The 12,322-nt window shown below is 47.7% G+C and overlaps 1 protein-coding gene across 1 annotated transcript; it reads right to left on the reverse strand.

Annotated features, from left to right (window-relative positions):
• Nucleotides 1–80: 80 nt before the first annotated feature.
• On the reverse strand, nt 81–5,494 carry ANKRD53 (ankyrin repeat domain 53). The gene is made up of 5 exons (XM_019969956.2): nt 5,221–5,494; nt 4,740–4,939; nt 3,347–3,511; nt 2,881–3,001; nt 81–1,334 (listed from the first exon to the last, which is right to left on the reverse strand). The coding sequence occupies exons 1-5, from the start codon at nt 5,356–5,358 to the stop codon at nt 615–617; spliced, it is 1,344 nt and encodes a 447-aa protein (XP_019825515.1). The 5' UTR covers nt 5,359–5,494; the 3' UTR covers nt 81–614.
• Nucleotides 5,495–12,322: the final 6,828 nt, after the last annotated feature.

The following is a 12,322-nucleotide window of genomic DNA, read 5'->3' on the forward strand; positions in this document are numbered from 1 at the left end:
CAGGGGATCCAGGGGAGCTTCCTGGAGGAAATATAGGTGCTTTCAGTCTCCACTTGAAGCCACAGGACCTCCCTCCGTCCTCCATATAGAAACTGCCTCTGCTTCTCTGAACTGCAGAGACCCCAGTGGCAACTGGGATGAAGGAAGACCAGCGTGGCAGGAAAGCCAATGGCAGGGTGACACTCTAGCCTTCCTCCTTACTGTTCTGGATCTGGAAATGCAGAATGAGGCTTAGAACCTGCAGCAGGAAGGACTTAATATGAACAAGAGGCAGAATTTCAAAGTGGTCCCTCCTCCTGGAATCTTCACCCCTGGTGAGCTGTTTGGGGTGGGAGGGGGAGATGGGGACGCCAAGGTGTCACTTTTCCAATGCCAGGGCCCAGAACAGAGGGATCCCCACTCTGAGCCTTGGGATACGGCCCTAACTTGGATCTCCTGGGGGAGATTCCTTTGTGGAGAGAAGGGGATCTGGGGTCTGTGGGGGAGGAGGCTGCCAGCCTTGAGCTTGAGGGTGGGCAGCCTGTGGGCACTCCCCCTTCCTCCCCATCCACACAGAATCACCACACCTCAGCCTTCACTGCGCAGTCTCCAGTGGAGAGGCTACCAAAGTAAGTTTAAGGGAGGGGTGGTTTAGGGGAAGGCAGAGCGGGGAGTCCTTGATGGGCTCGCACAGCCGCCAGGAAGGCCTCGTCGAATGTCTCTCGCAGGTTCATGGTCAGCGTGTCGGTCCAGAAGCTGCTGTCACCCAAGTGCCGCTTCCGGGGCACATCTTCCATAGCGACAGAGCAGAAGTCCTGGGGCACCTTCATTCTGTAGGGCCGCACCGAAGGGTGCAGCTCGCGGATTACCACTTCGAAAGGCAGCCGGGGCACAGGCGCCACCTGGCGGCCGGCCACCGTGCGCAGGTGCGCGCCACCGTGCCCGTCGGACCTCACCTCCACGAAGCAGCGGAAGTCACGCTCTGGCCTGGGGTCGGGATGCACGCCCAGGCGGACGCCCTGTGGGTAGCCGATCTGGGCGGTGGGGGACCTGGTGGGATTGCTGCTAAGATTCCACACCTTGGGCCGCCTGATCGTGGGCGGCTTGTAGGTGGGCACAGACATCACCAAGGGCAGATTGGGCTGCTGTATCTGTTGCAGGCGTGCCTCCGGGGAGGGGTGGAAGCTCGTGGGAGGCCACAGTACCCCGTCCTTGCAGGTCTTGGAGAGGGCAGTGGCCCGGGGTGGAGCACGGGGCTCTCGCTGAACACTGGGTATTAGGGACTGGTCTTGGAGTAGCAACTTGTGATGGAGCCACTTCTTGAAGTCAGCTTCTCTCAGAATTTGGTGCTCCTTCTGCAACATCAGAAGGCACAAGATACTTCTGGACAGCTGCTCCCCCTGTGTTTCTGTGAAAGCAGGCCCTGTGGCTGTAGCCCTGGAAACCTCAGGTCTAATTGAGCAGATACCTTGCTGCCTTTTGCGAGCCCAGAGTCTGATGAGAGAAACCCCTGCCTTGTGGGAGCCCTTGTTCTGATGAGGAAAATACTGCCTGGAGGGGCCCCTGGCTCATGCGACAGAGAGCCTTTCCCACAGGGGAGACCTCCAATCAGATGGAGACTCGGCCTCTGCCCTAGGTGAGGTCTCTAGCTTGAGTGGGGAGGCCCAATCCCTGCCCTATGGAAATGCTTGAGACTCCTGCATCCCCCATAAAGGTGTTCCCAGCCTGCCTTAAAAGTTTCTGGTTTGATGGGGGGCAAAGGCAAATGAGTGGTACAAACTTATCCTTGACCCTGGAAGGAAAGAGCAGAAAAGTCTGGAAGGCCAGCAACTGGATGGAGCACATCTGAGCAGGCTTCTTGGAAGTGGAGGCCTTGAGCAGTCAGGGTAGGGAGAGAGACAGTTGGCTGGTGCTCCAGACTGGATGGCGATGCTCTCTGTCCCTCCTTCAACTAGAGCTGAACCTTCAGCTTGTCACAGAACCACCGCTTCATCCCTCCCTGTCTCAGTTCCCAGACTGTTGCTAAGCAGTCAGGTGGTTTGGAGACTGACCCAGCTCCAGAGGTAGGCCCCCCGATTAGGCTAAGCCAATCATCATAATTCCATCAGCCTTGCCCCAGACTTCAGTCAGTCAGCACATGGCTTTCCTTGAGCTCTAGGGATTGGAACAAGAATGCACAGGTGATCCAGTTGAGGCCAACAAGAGATAAGGAGAAATCTTCAAGGGGCTTCGGGGAAATTTTAGAGACACAGGAACAGATGGGCTTTGCCTCCTCTGGATACACACGTGGCTGTGAGAACTAGGTGAACCAACAGAGGGTATGACAGGGAAAACGAGAGGAATGCAGCTGGAACAGAGCTGAAATACCAGACTTTGGCACCCCCAAAGCCCTCCCCACCCCTGGATCCACTTAAGAGTCCCAGCATCTTCTTTTGGAGTTTCCTGGTTCTTGCATTCTGTGTACCTATACCTAGCATTAAAATCCTTTACTCTCCTTTTCTGCCCCAGTCAAGGTCTGACATTGATCTGGGCCCCTGCCAAGTTTCTAGCTTATCAGCCTCCAGCTCACATCTGATTCCTCGTCTATTCTGAATTTGCACTTCCTGACGTATACCATACTCTCATGGGCTCCCTTGCCCCTCCATAGGGCTGTCTGTTCCTTCTACCAGGTCAGCTCTTCCCTGATTGTTCATATAGCCAACCGCCACCAACCTATATAGACTCCTCAGCATTATCCCTCTGGCACGCACCCTCCTGGAGCTCCCTCCTCAGAGGAGGGGGGAGGCTCTTTCTGGATGGGACCACTTCTAGCCACTCTTCTAACTAACCACACATGGGAGTCATGCTCACACACCTGGGTCACAGCTGATGCCCAGTGCCCCTGCCCACCCTACCCCTTACTTGATACTCAGTCAGGTAGTCCTCCTCCATGAGGGCCAGCTGGTCCTTGAGCCTCTTCAGTTTCCTCATCTCATGGGCAAAGTCCTCCTTGTCCCGTTTCCACATGGCATCTTTCAAGAACCTGGTGCCAAGGCAGGGGTGTGTCATTCCTTCAGCTTCACCCTGGGCTGGGAAGACTGGCTGCTGCTGAGGGCCTGGGTGAGGGTAGGGGGAGCCACCAGAGATGAGGTGAGCAAGATGGACCATTCCCCGTCTGGCTAACTACTTCCCTGGCGGTGAGAAAGGAAAGTGATCACCACCTTTCGGCTGAAGGGCTAGGACCTCGAGGTAATGCTAAACTCCAGGGGTGAGGCCCTGTGGAGAGCCCCAGGAATAACATCCTGGAGAGGGTTCTCCTCCGCAGACTCATCCTTGGGTGAGGGCCCTGGGGAAGGGTGGCAGATGGGGGTAGTTCTCACACCCTCACCGGGCACAGACTCGGTGGTTCCATATTTTGCAGTAGTCAATGGGCTTGCAGCCTGTGGCATCTTGTGCGTGGACGTTGGCACCTTTCTGCACCAGGACTTTGACACAGCTCAGCAGGCCTTCGCGGGCTGCCAGATGCAGAGGTGTGGAGCCATTGCACGTCTGACTGGAGGGCCCGCCAGGGAGAAGAGGGGAGAAAGGAAGGATGAAGGGCATCAGATGGGCAAACCAGCTCCTAGGTCTGCTGTGCCACTAGTCCACTGGGTAACCCTGGCACGTCCTTTCTCTCTGTACCTCAGTTTCAACTGTTGAAGGAGGGTTTGGATTGAGTGAACAGCTAAAGTCTGATTATGGAGTATGTAACCATGAGGACCTACCAAAAGGAGAGCTGGGTTGGCTGGAGTGCAGAGACCATGAACCTCATCTCCTCTTTAACCACCCCGGCCTCCTCCCCCTTCCCCACGCCTGGCCTTGGCCCACAAGGCCTGTGTGACCAGGGCCCTCTTCCTCCCCAACTTCGTCTTCTGACCTTGCTCCATTCTCTCCCAACATGGCCTTTGCACCTCTGCCTGGAATAATTTTCCCTGGCTCTTCACCTGGCCAGCTCCTCTCAGTCCTCTCCTTAGAGGTAACTGCCCATTCCCAAATAGGTCTTCTTGTCCCCTTTACTCACAGCTCCATCACTCTTCATAACTGCTTACCACACTCTGTCATTTTGTTCATTTGTTTGCTAGTTGACTGGCCATGCCTACATTAGTATGTCAGCTTTAGGAGGGCAGGGACCATGGCTGTTACATTCACCGTATTCCTCAATTCTGGCCCAGTGCTCAGCACGTTAGATGCTGGATAAATATTTTGAATGAATGCGGTCTCCTCTAAGCCATGCATTCACTTTCTCAATTATTACAGTAGTCTCATGTGATAGGCATTGTCATCTACCCAAATTTCAGTTGAAGACACTGAGGCAGTAGTTCCTAAACTCTGCTGCCAAAACAGAAACAGCTGGGGCTCTTGTGCACTTTCAAAGCCTGGGCCACATCCCAGGCCAATTAAATGACAGACTCCTTTGGATTGAAACACAGGCATTGGTATTTTTGAAGCTCCCCAGGTGATTCCAGTGTACAGACAGGTTTGGGAACCAGAGCACTGAGACTTAGCCTTGAGTGATTTGCCTGAGGTTTTTCTGTCTGCTGGCGGGTAGCAAAACTGGGACATGAAGTAGGTCTGCCCTCTTTCAAAGCCTCTCAGCCACTACCACGTGACTGCTTCATGTGGGAACAAGTTCCTGGTATCCCACAGCTCCTCTCCCTCTCCTCCTTGAATCTTCCTGCCTGGAAGTGGGGTTCTTATCTGCCCAGCCTGCCAGTCCCTCTCCCCACACAGGCTGGACTCACGTGTTGAGGGCCGCCCCTTGCTTAATCAGATAGTGAATGCAGGCGAGGGCCACGGTCTTGTTGTCACCATGGATGACAAGGTGCAGAGGTGTCTGGCCATTGTTGGTGGGCAGGTTTACGGGAAACTTGTACTCCTCCACCAAGACCTGCAGGCATGCAAGCTTGCCACTCTGGGCTGCAAAGTGGATGGCAGTGAAACCCTGCAGGGGCCAGAGGAGACAGGAAGTGGTTGAGCAGGACTGGGCCGGGGGTCCCACAACCTAACCTAGAGAGGATTTCTTGGGATTACCCTCGCCTCTTCTCTCTGCTCCCGGGAATCCCACGGTCCCCTTCCCACTCCCTTATCTCGCTTCCCCAAAATTGCCCTCCAGACGGTAGGAAGGTGAATTAGAGTCACTCCTTGCCAGGTAACCACTGTGTGCGGAGCTCTTTGTAGGGTGGAGAAGACTTCGGTTGCTGCCCCTGCACTCCAAGGCCTTACCTTGTCATCGGCCAGGATTTCGCCACGATGCCGGTTTAAACAGAACCGCAACCATTCCAGGTTGCCCAATGAGGCCGCGAACAGTTGGTAGTAGCTTCCTCCCATCGCCCTCTGGTCCCACTCCTCGGCTAGACTCATGGAACTGGAGCCGGAGTGGGGAGGATGGTGGGCGTGAGCCTAGAAGCCGGCCCAGGGCGCGCCGGGCGGCAGGGCGATGGGGAAGTGACAGTCGTCGGGGGCCCCGGGCACCTCTTGGGAGGTCAGTCCGGCCCGGCCTGAGCCCTCCCCTCCCCGCCCCGACGCCCGCACATCACGCCCGCGCCCACCTGCGCCGCCGGACCGCCGACTCTTTGCGGGTGGTTGAGCCCTTCTTTGCCAGTTGCAGGTGTACGTCCCCGGAGAGGTACCGCCGCCTGATGGGTGCCGCCGCCGCCGCCCACCTGACGAAGTGCCAGCTGGCGCTACGGGCGGAGGCCGGCAGGCACTCCCGGACTAGGGGCGTGGTGGAGGGGCGGGAACGGCGCGCCTCCCTGGCCAGGTCACCGACCAGTTGGTTACCCCACCCCACGGCCCACGCGTCCTGGAGACTCGGCATCTCAACACCCCACACGGAAAGACGAGTAGCTTTTGTTTCTGATTATAAAACTAATAAGTGCTGATTGTAACAAAACAAAACAGAAGGGCAATGAAGATATTAAAAATCACAACCCCATTACCCACAGAAATCATGATCTATTTCGCTATGTGTATGCATATTCCTGCCTCTTTTCATTCAGCCTTATACCATGAACTAGCTTCCGTTGTCAGTCCACATACTAAACGTGAATTATGACGCAACCATAGCCCGGCATCATAATGGATGCGCTGCCATTTCACTTGTGATATCCGGGGCTTTCGGGTGGCCCAGTGGTAAAGAATCTGCCAGCAATGCAGGAGACTTAAGAGACACAAGTTCGATCCCTGGGTCAGGAAGATCCCCTGGAGGAGGGCATGGAAGCCCTCTCCAGTATTCTTGCCTGAAGAATTCCATGGACAGAGGAGCCTGGCAGGCTACAGCGCAAGGTCGCAAAGAGTAGGACATGACAGAAGCGACTTAGCACGCACCCTCGGAGAAGGCAATGGCAACCCACTCCAGTACTCTTGCCTGGGAAATCCCATGGACGGAGGAGCCTGGTAGGCTACAGTCCACCGGGTCGCTAAGAGTCGGACACGACTGAGCGACTTCACTTTCACTTTTCACTTTCATGCACTGGAGAAGGAAATGGCAACCCACTCCAGTATTCTTGCCTGGAGAATCCCAGGGATGGGAACCTGGTGGTCTGCCGTCTATGGGGTCACACAGAGTCAGAAACGACTGATGTGACTTAGCAGCAGCAGCAGCACGCACCCTGGGTATCCAGTTGTAGCTGTGGGGGTAAACACTGCCATCAAGGGGAGAAAGGAAGCCTGAAAGACACACCCTCAGGAGGTAGGAGAGAGAATGCCTGCATCTTGAGACCAGATTTAGAGAAAAGCAGGAATCTGAGTGCCTATCACATTGTGGGGGTAGAGATGAGTCTGTGCCAGACAGGAACTCCAGAGAGCAGGTCATGTCTTTTCACCAGATTTCCAAGTTGTGTGCCCATTGTCTTATCTGTTCTCCCAAGTACTCTCAGGGAATGGGCCAAATTTGAATGAATCCTTTGCTTCAGTTCAAAGCAGTTCCAAAGGATCAGCAGACTGTAGCTGATCTGGTGTTCTCACCTATCCACTGCATGTCTCAGAGACTGGAAGTTACATGAAGCTTTCAGTACCAGGGAGATGGTTTAATCAGGCTAGCACCTGAGTATCCTGCTTAATTTTAATGATCCCATAAGGGAGCTAAAATGTAATTCCAATGTCTCTTGAACTGCCGAGAGCTGGAGTGAGTTTATCTTAAATCCCTATGCCTGGCTTTCACTTCTGGAATGGGGCACTCTGTTGACCCATTGTCCTACTATAATCGGTGAAGATTATTTTACAAACCAATTGTCAAAGTCTCTGACATTTTCCTAAGGGCATACAGCAAATAAAGAAATTTATTCAAGAAAATCTACTCAATCTCAGCCAGAACAGTGAGAGTCTGTAGCACTTAAGCAGCAACCTGCTCCTTCCCTCTTCTCTACCCATCTCAAAGCAATGCTTGAAGCTCTGATCCAGGTGGGTATGGCCAAGAGAATGGGTCTCTTTTTCCTCTCAGCTCCCAGTCGAGATATAGGATATCTCACTGAAAGAAGCATGCTTCCAGCATCTCACCAGTGCCTCCTTTCTCTGCTCCGAGTGGTAGAGGCTAAATTCCTGGTGAGTGTAGCCAAGATTGAGGCTCCCTTCCTTCACCCAGCTCTTACTGATGGGACAAAGGCTTGACTTCAGGCATGGCAGGCTAAGAATATCGATCTCTTTGTCCCAGCCTGCATGCTCATGGGGCAGATGTTCTGTGTTGGGAGAGAATTGCAGGTAACCTAAATGTCCATGGACATAATGAAAGGCTACCATCACTGCCCAGAACCCTGCACACGAAGCCAGATGTTATTCTAGGAGATGAACCACTTTCCTTGCCCTCAGTTCTACAACAGAGACTCAGAGATTATGCCCAATCCACAAAAACTGAGAACTCTGAAGCTCTTCCCTAACTCACTGACTTCAGGGAATTCCCTGGCTGTCCAGTGGTTAGGGCTCCATGCTTCCACAGCAGGGGGCATGAGTTCCATCTCTGGTTGGAACTAAGATCTGGCAAGCATCACACTGCAGCCAAAAAAAAAAAAAAAAAATCACGAACTTTATTTGAAACAGAACATGGGGACATTCAAACTTAAGAGTGCTCTGAAAGCAATGGAGATTTGGGTGATAAGCAATTTAAAACAAGCTGTAGGCCAGCTAGTTTACCAGAGAGAATGAGGGAAAAGGAAAGCCTAGAAGAGCCCTCATGGGGTCAGAACAAACCTCAAAGACTGGCTTTAAAAACTACCTTCACAAAGGCACCCAAGTTTAATTGAATCAGACCCTAGAGTAATGTATGCCCTAGAGCAACGAACAGAGCAATAAGCTGACAATTAGTGGAGCCTAAAAGTTGGGTATGATGCCAGTAGAGGCAGCCAGTTTAACAGAGAGCTCAGGGAAAGAGACAGGCTCAGAGAGTTCTGCTATAACTACTGCCGTCCTAGAGTTACTGTGCATATATCCAGGGCTGCATCCTCTGAGCAGCATATCAGAGGCTTCAAAAGAGGAGGAAAATACCAAAATAATCCACCCAAGTCACTAAAGGAATAAGCAAGCAAACAGCAACAAACAAACCTTGGGGAGTAAGTGAGTGAGTGAGTGAAAGTCGCTCAGTCGGGTCTGATTCTTTGTGACCCCCATGGACTGTGGCTTGCCAGGCTCCTCTGTCTGTGGAATTCTCCAGGCAAGAATACTGGAGTGGGTAGCCGTTCCCTTCTCCAGGGGATCTTCCTGACCCAGGGATCAAACCTGGGTCTCCTGCACTGCAGGCAGATTCTTTACCATCTGAGCCACCAGGGAAGGGGTGAGAAAATCAGTATCCAGAATTGCTACAATATATTACTTTAGAAGTCCAGTTCCAACAAAAAATTATGAGACATACAAATAAACAAAAAGTAGGGGGAAAAAGCATACAACAGAAATTGTCTGTGAAAGGACACAGATATCAGATATAACAAACCAAGATTTCAAAGCAGTTATCAGTATCTTCAAAGAACTAAAGGAAGCCATGCTAAAAAGTAAAAGTAAGTATGCTAACGTCTCATCAAAAAAGGAATATCAGAAAAGAGAAATTATTTAAAAAAATGAAAATCCTGAAATTGAACAATACAATAACTGAAATGAAAAATTTACTAGAAATTCTCAAGAGTAGATCTGAACTCACAGAAGAAATAATCAGCAAACCTGAAGATAAGCAGTAGAGATTATGCAATTCCAAGAACAGAGATAAAAGAGAGTGAAGAAAAATCCTCAAAAAAAAAAATATATATATATGGGACATCATTATGCACACCAACATACACATAATGGGAGTACCAGGAAGAAAAGTGAGAGGAGCAGAAAAAATACTTGAAGAAGTAATGGTTGAAAAAGATTAATCTACACATTTAAGAAGCTCAATAAATTGAAAGTAGGAAAACATAAAGAGATTCGCCCAGGCAATCATACTAAAAATTCTGAAGACATGAAGAAAATTTTGAAAGCAACAAAGAGAAAAGTGACTCGCCACATACAAGGGGATCCCACAAAGATAAGCAACTCACTTCCCACCCGAAATAAGGCCAAAACACAGTGAGATGACATATGCAAATACTGCAAGAGAAAAACTATCAACCAAGAATCTTATATCCAGCAAAACCATCTTTAAAAATGATGACAAAACAAAGACATTGCTTACCCTGCTTGTTGCAACTAGAGAAAGGCTAGTGCAGCAACAAAGACCCAGTCCAGCCAAAGATAAATAAATAAATATTTTTTAAAAAGGAACATGTATACCTGTGGTGGATTCATTCTGATATTTGGCAAAACTAATACAATACTGTAAAGTTTAAAAATAAAACTAAAAAAAAAAGGAATTGTATAAAACAATATATAATTGTATTGTTGGGCCTATAACATATAGAACAATAACAATAATAACAACACAAAGTAGGTAGATGGGAACAAAGCTGTATGGAGTAAGAAAATAAGTAAGATTTTTAACTTGAATCCACAGAGATTCTAGAGAATATTGAATGAAGAGAACCAGAAATGGTAAATTAGAAAACAAGTATAACAAAATCTGTAAACATATACTGTTCTCAGCTTCTTTAAAGGACATAAAATTACATAATGCAATAATACAATGCATATATAATATATATACAAATTGTAATATGTATAATAATATTACAAGGAAGTGGGAGAAAAATAGAGATATACAGGATATACAGGATATAGGGGATATCCAGTATCTCCTTGAAATTAAATTAATATAAGTCTTAGATTCTGCTAAGACGAGATGTATATGATAAGTCCCAGAGAAAACACTAAGAAAATAAAAAACGAAAGTTTAAAATATCAACAGAATTTAAAATGCTATGCTACAAAAAATTCACTTATTGTAAAAAGAAACATTAAAGGAGGACTAGGGAAACAGTAACAACAAAAAAGACTTGACATACAAAAGTAAAATGGCAAATGTACATCCTAACATGTCAGAAATAATATTCAATGTGAAAGGATTTAATACTCCAATCAAAAGACAGAAATGATCAAATGGAATAAACATCAAGATCCAACTGCCTACAGGAAGTATACTTTGGATTCAAAGATACAAATAGGTGGAATGTAAAAGAAAAGGAAAGAAAAAGTTGTATTTTGCAAGCAGCAACCATAAGAAAGCTGGAGTGGTTCTACTAGTATCAGACAAAATAGACTTTAACACAAAAAACTAGCGCTAAAGAGGGACAATTCATAATGATAACAGGGTCAGTCCGTCAGAAAGATATACCAGGTATGCAGATGTGCAATTAACAACACAGCCCCCAAAATACGAAGCAACACTGGCAGAACTGAAAGAAGAAATGTATAGTGTAATAGTAGTAGTTGGGTGGAGAAGGTAATGGCACCCCACTCCAATACTCTTGCCTGGAAAATCCCATGGATGGAGGAGCCTGGTGGGCTGCAATCCATGGGGTCACTAAGGGTCGGACACGACTGAGCGACTTCACTTTCACTTTTCACCTTCATGCATTGGAGAAGGAAATGGCAACCCACTCTGGTGTTCTTGCCGGGAGAATCCCAGGGACGGGGGAGCCTGGTGGGCTGCCGTCTATGGGGTCGCACAGAGTCGGACACGACTGAAGCGACTTAGCAGCAGCAGCAGTAGTTGGGAGCTTCAACACCCCGCTTTCAATAATGGAGAGAACAAGGAGACAAGAGTGCAACCGGGAAGCAAGACTTGAACAACACTGTAAATCCAGGGCTCAACAGACATCTATAGCATCTCCATCCCAAAACAGCAGAATATACATTCCTCTCATGCACATGGAACATAAGCCTCAATAAACTTAAATAAATTTAAATTATACAACTGTGTGTTCTCTGACACACAGGAATGAAATTAGCCATCAATAACAGAAAGTTAAGAAATTCACAAATATATGAAAATTAAGAAACAAACTTCCAAATAACAAATGAGTCAAAGAATAAGCCAGAAGGGAAATTACTTTGAATGAATAAAAACAAAGGCACAGCATACCAAAACTTACTGGATGCATCTAAAGCAGTGCTAACTGGACTTTTTATAGTTGTAAATGCCTAGGTTAAAAAAGGAGAAAGATCTCAGATAAATCTAAAATTCCACCTTAACAATGGAAAAAAAAAAAGAGCAAACCAAAGCCAGAGCAAGTAGAGAAAAGAAAGATTAGAGTAGAAATTAATAGAATAGAGAATGGAAAACAATAGATAAAATAAAAACAACTAAAAGATGATTCTTTGAAAAGATCAATAAGACTGGCAAATCTTTACTAGACTGACCAAGAGAAAAAGAGGGAAGAATTAAATTACTAAAACAGGAATTAAAGAGGGTCATTATTACAATCCTAACAGAAATGAAAAGGATTACAAGGGAATACTATGACCAGTCATTTTCCAACAATTTATATAGCTTAGATGAAATGGGCAAATTCTTCTTTGTAAAAGATTTTTTTAATTAAAAAAATAAATTTCTTCTTGGCTGCACCATGCAGCTTGTGGGATCTTAGTTCCCTGACCAGAGACTGAACCCTGGCCCTTTGCAGTGAGAGCATGTAGTCCTAACCACTGGACTGCCAGGAAATTCCATGAAGTGGACAGTTTCTTAGGACAAAAAGTACCAAAATGGACTCAGGAAGAAATGAAAAATATAAATAGAACTATAACAAGTAAAGCGATTCAGTTGGGAATAACAAACTTTAAAAAACTTTAAAAAAAACCTTAAAAAAACCTTAAAAAGAAAATTCCTAGTTTAGACTTTGGGTGAATCTACCAAACATTTATAGATGAATTATTACCAATTACTTATAAACTCTTCCAAAAGTAAAAAATAAAAGATCAAGGAATT

Source organism: Bos indicus, chromosome 11, assembly GCF_029378745.1.
Source record: "Bos indicus isolate NIAB-ARS_2022 breed Sahiwal x Tharparkar chromosome 11, NIAB-ARS_B.indTharparkar_mat_pri_1.0, whole genome shotgun sequence".
Taxonomy (NCBI): Eukaryota; Metazoa; Chordata; class Mammalia; order Artiodactyla; family Bovidae; genus Bos; species Bos indicus.

Excerpts from the sequence above, each read along its gene's own strand:
- ANKRD53 (XM_019969956.2), bottom strand. The coding sequence starts at position 5,358 with ATGAGTCTAGCCGAGGAGTGGGACCAGAGGGCGATGGGAGGAAGCTAC. Across the intron at positions 3,512-4,739 it reads CAAGGGGCGGCCCTCAACAC|TCAGACGTGCAATGGCTCCA; the intron begins GTGAGTCCAGCC and ends CGGGCCCTCCAG. Across the intron at positions 3,002-3,346 it reads AACCACCGAGTCTGTGCCCG|GTTCTTGAAAGATGCCATGT; the intron begins GTGAGGGTGTGA and ends CCTTGGCACCAG.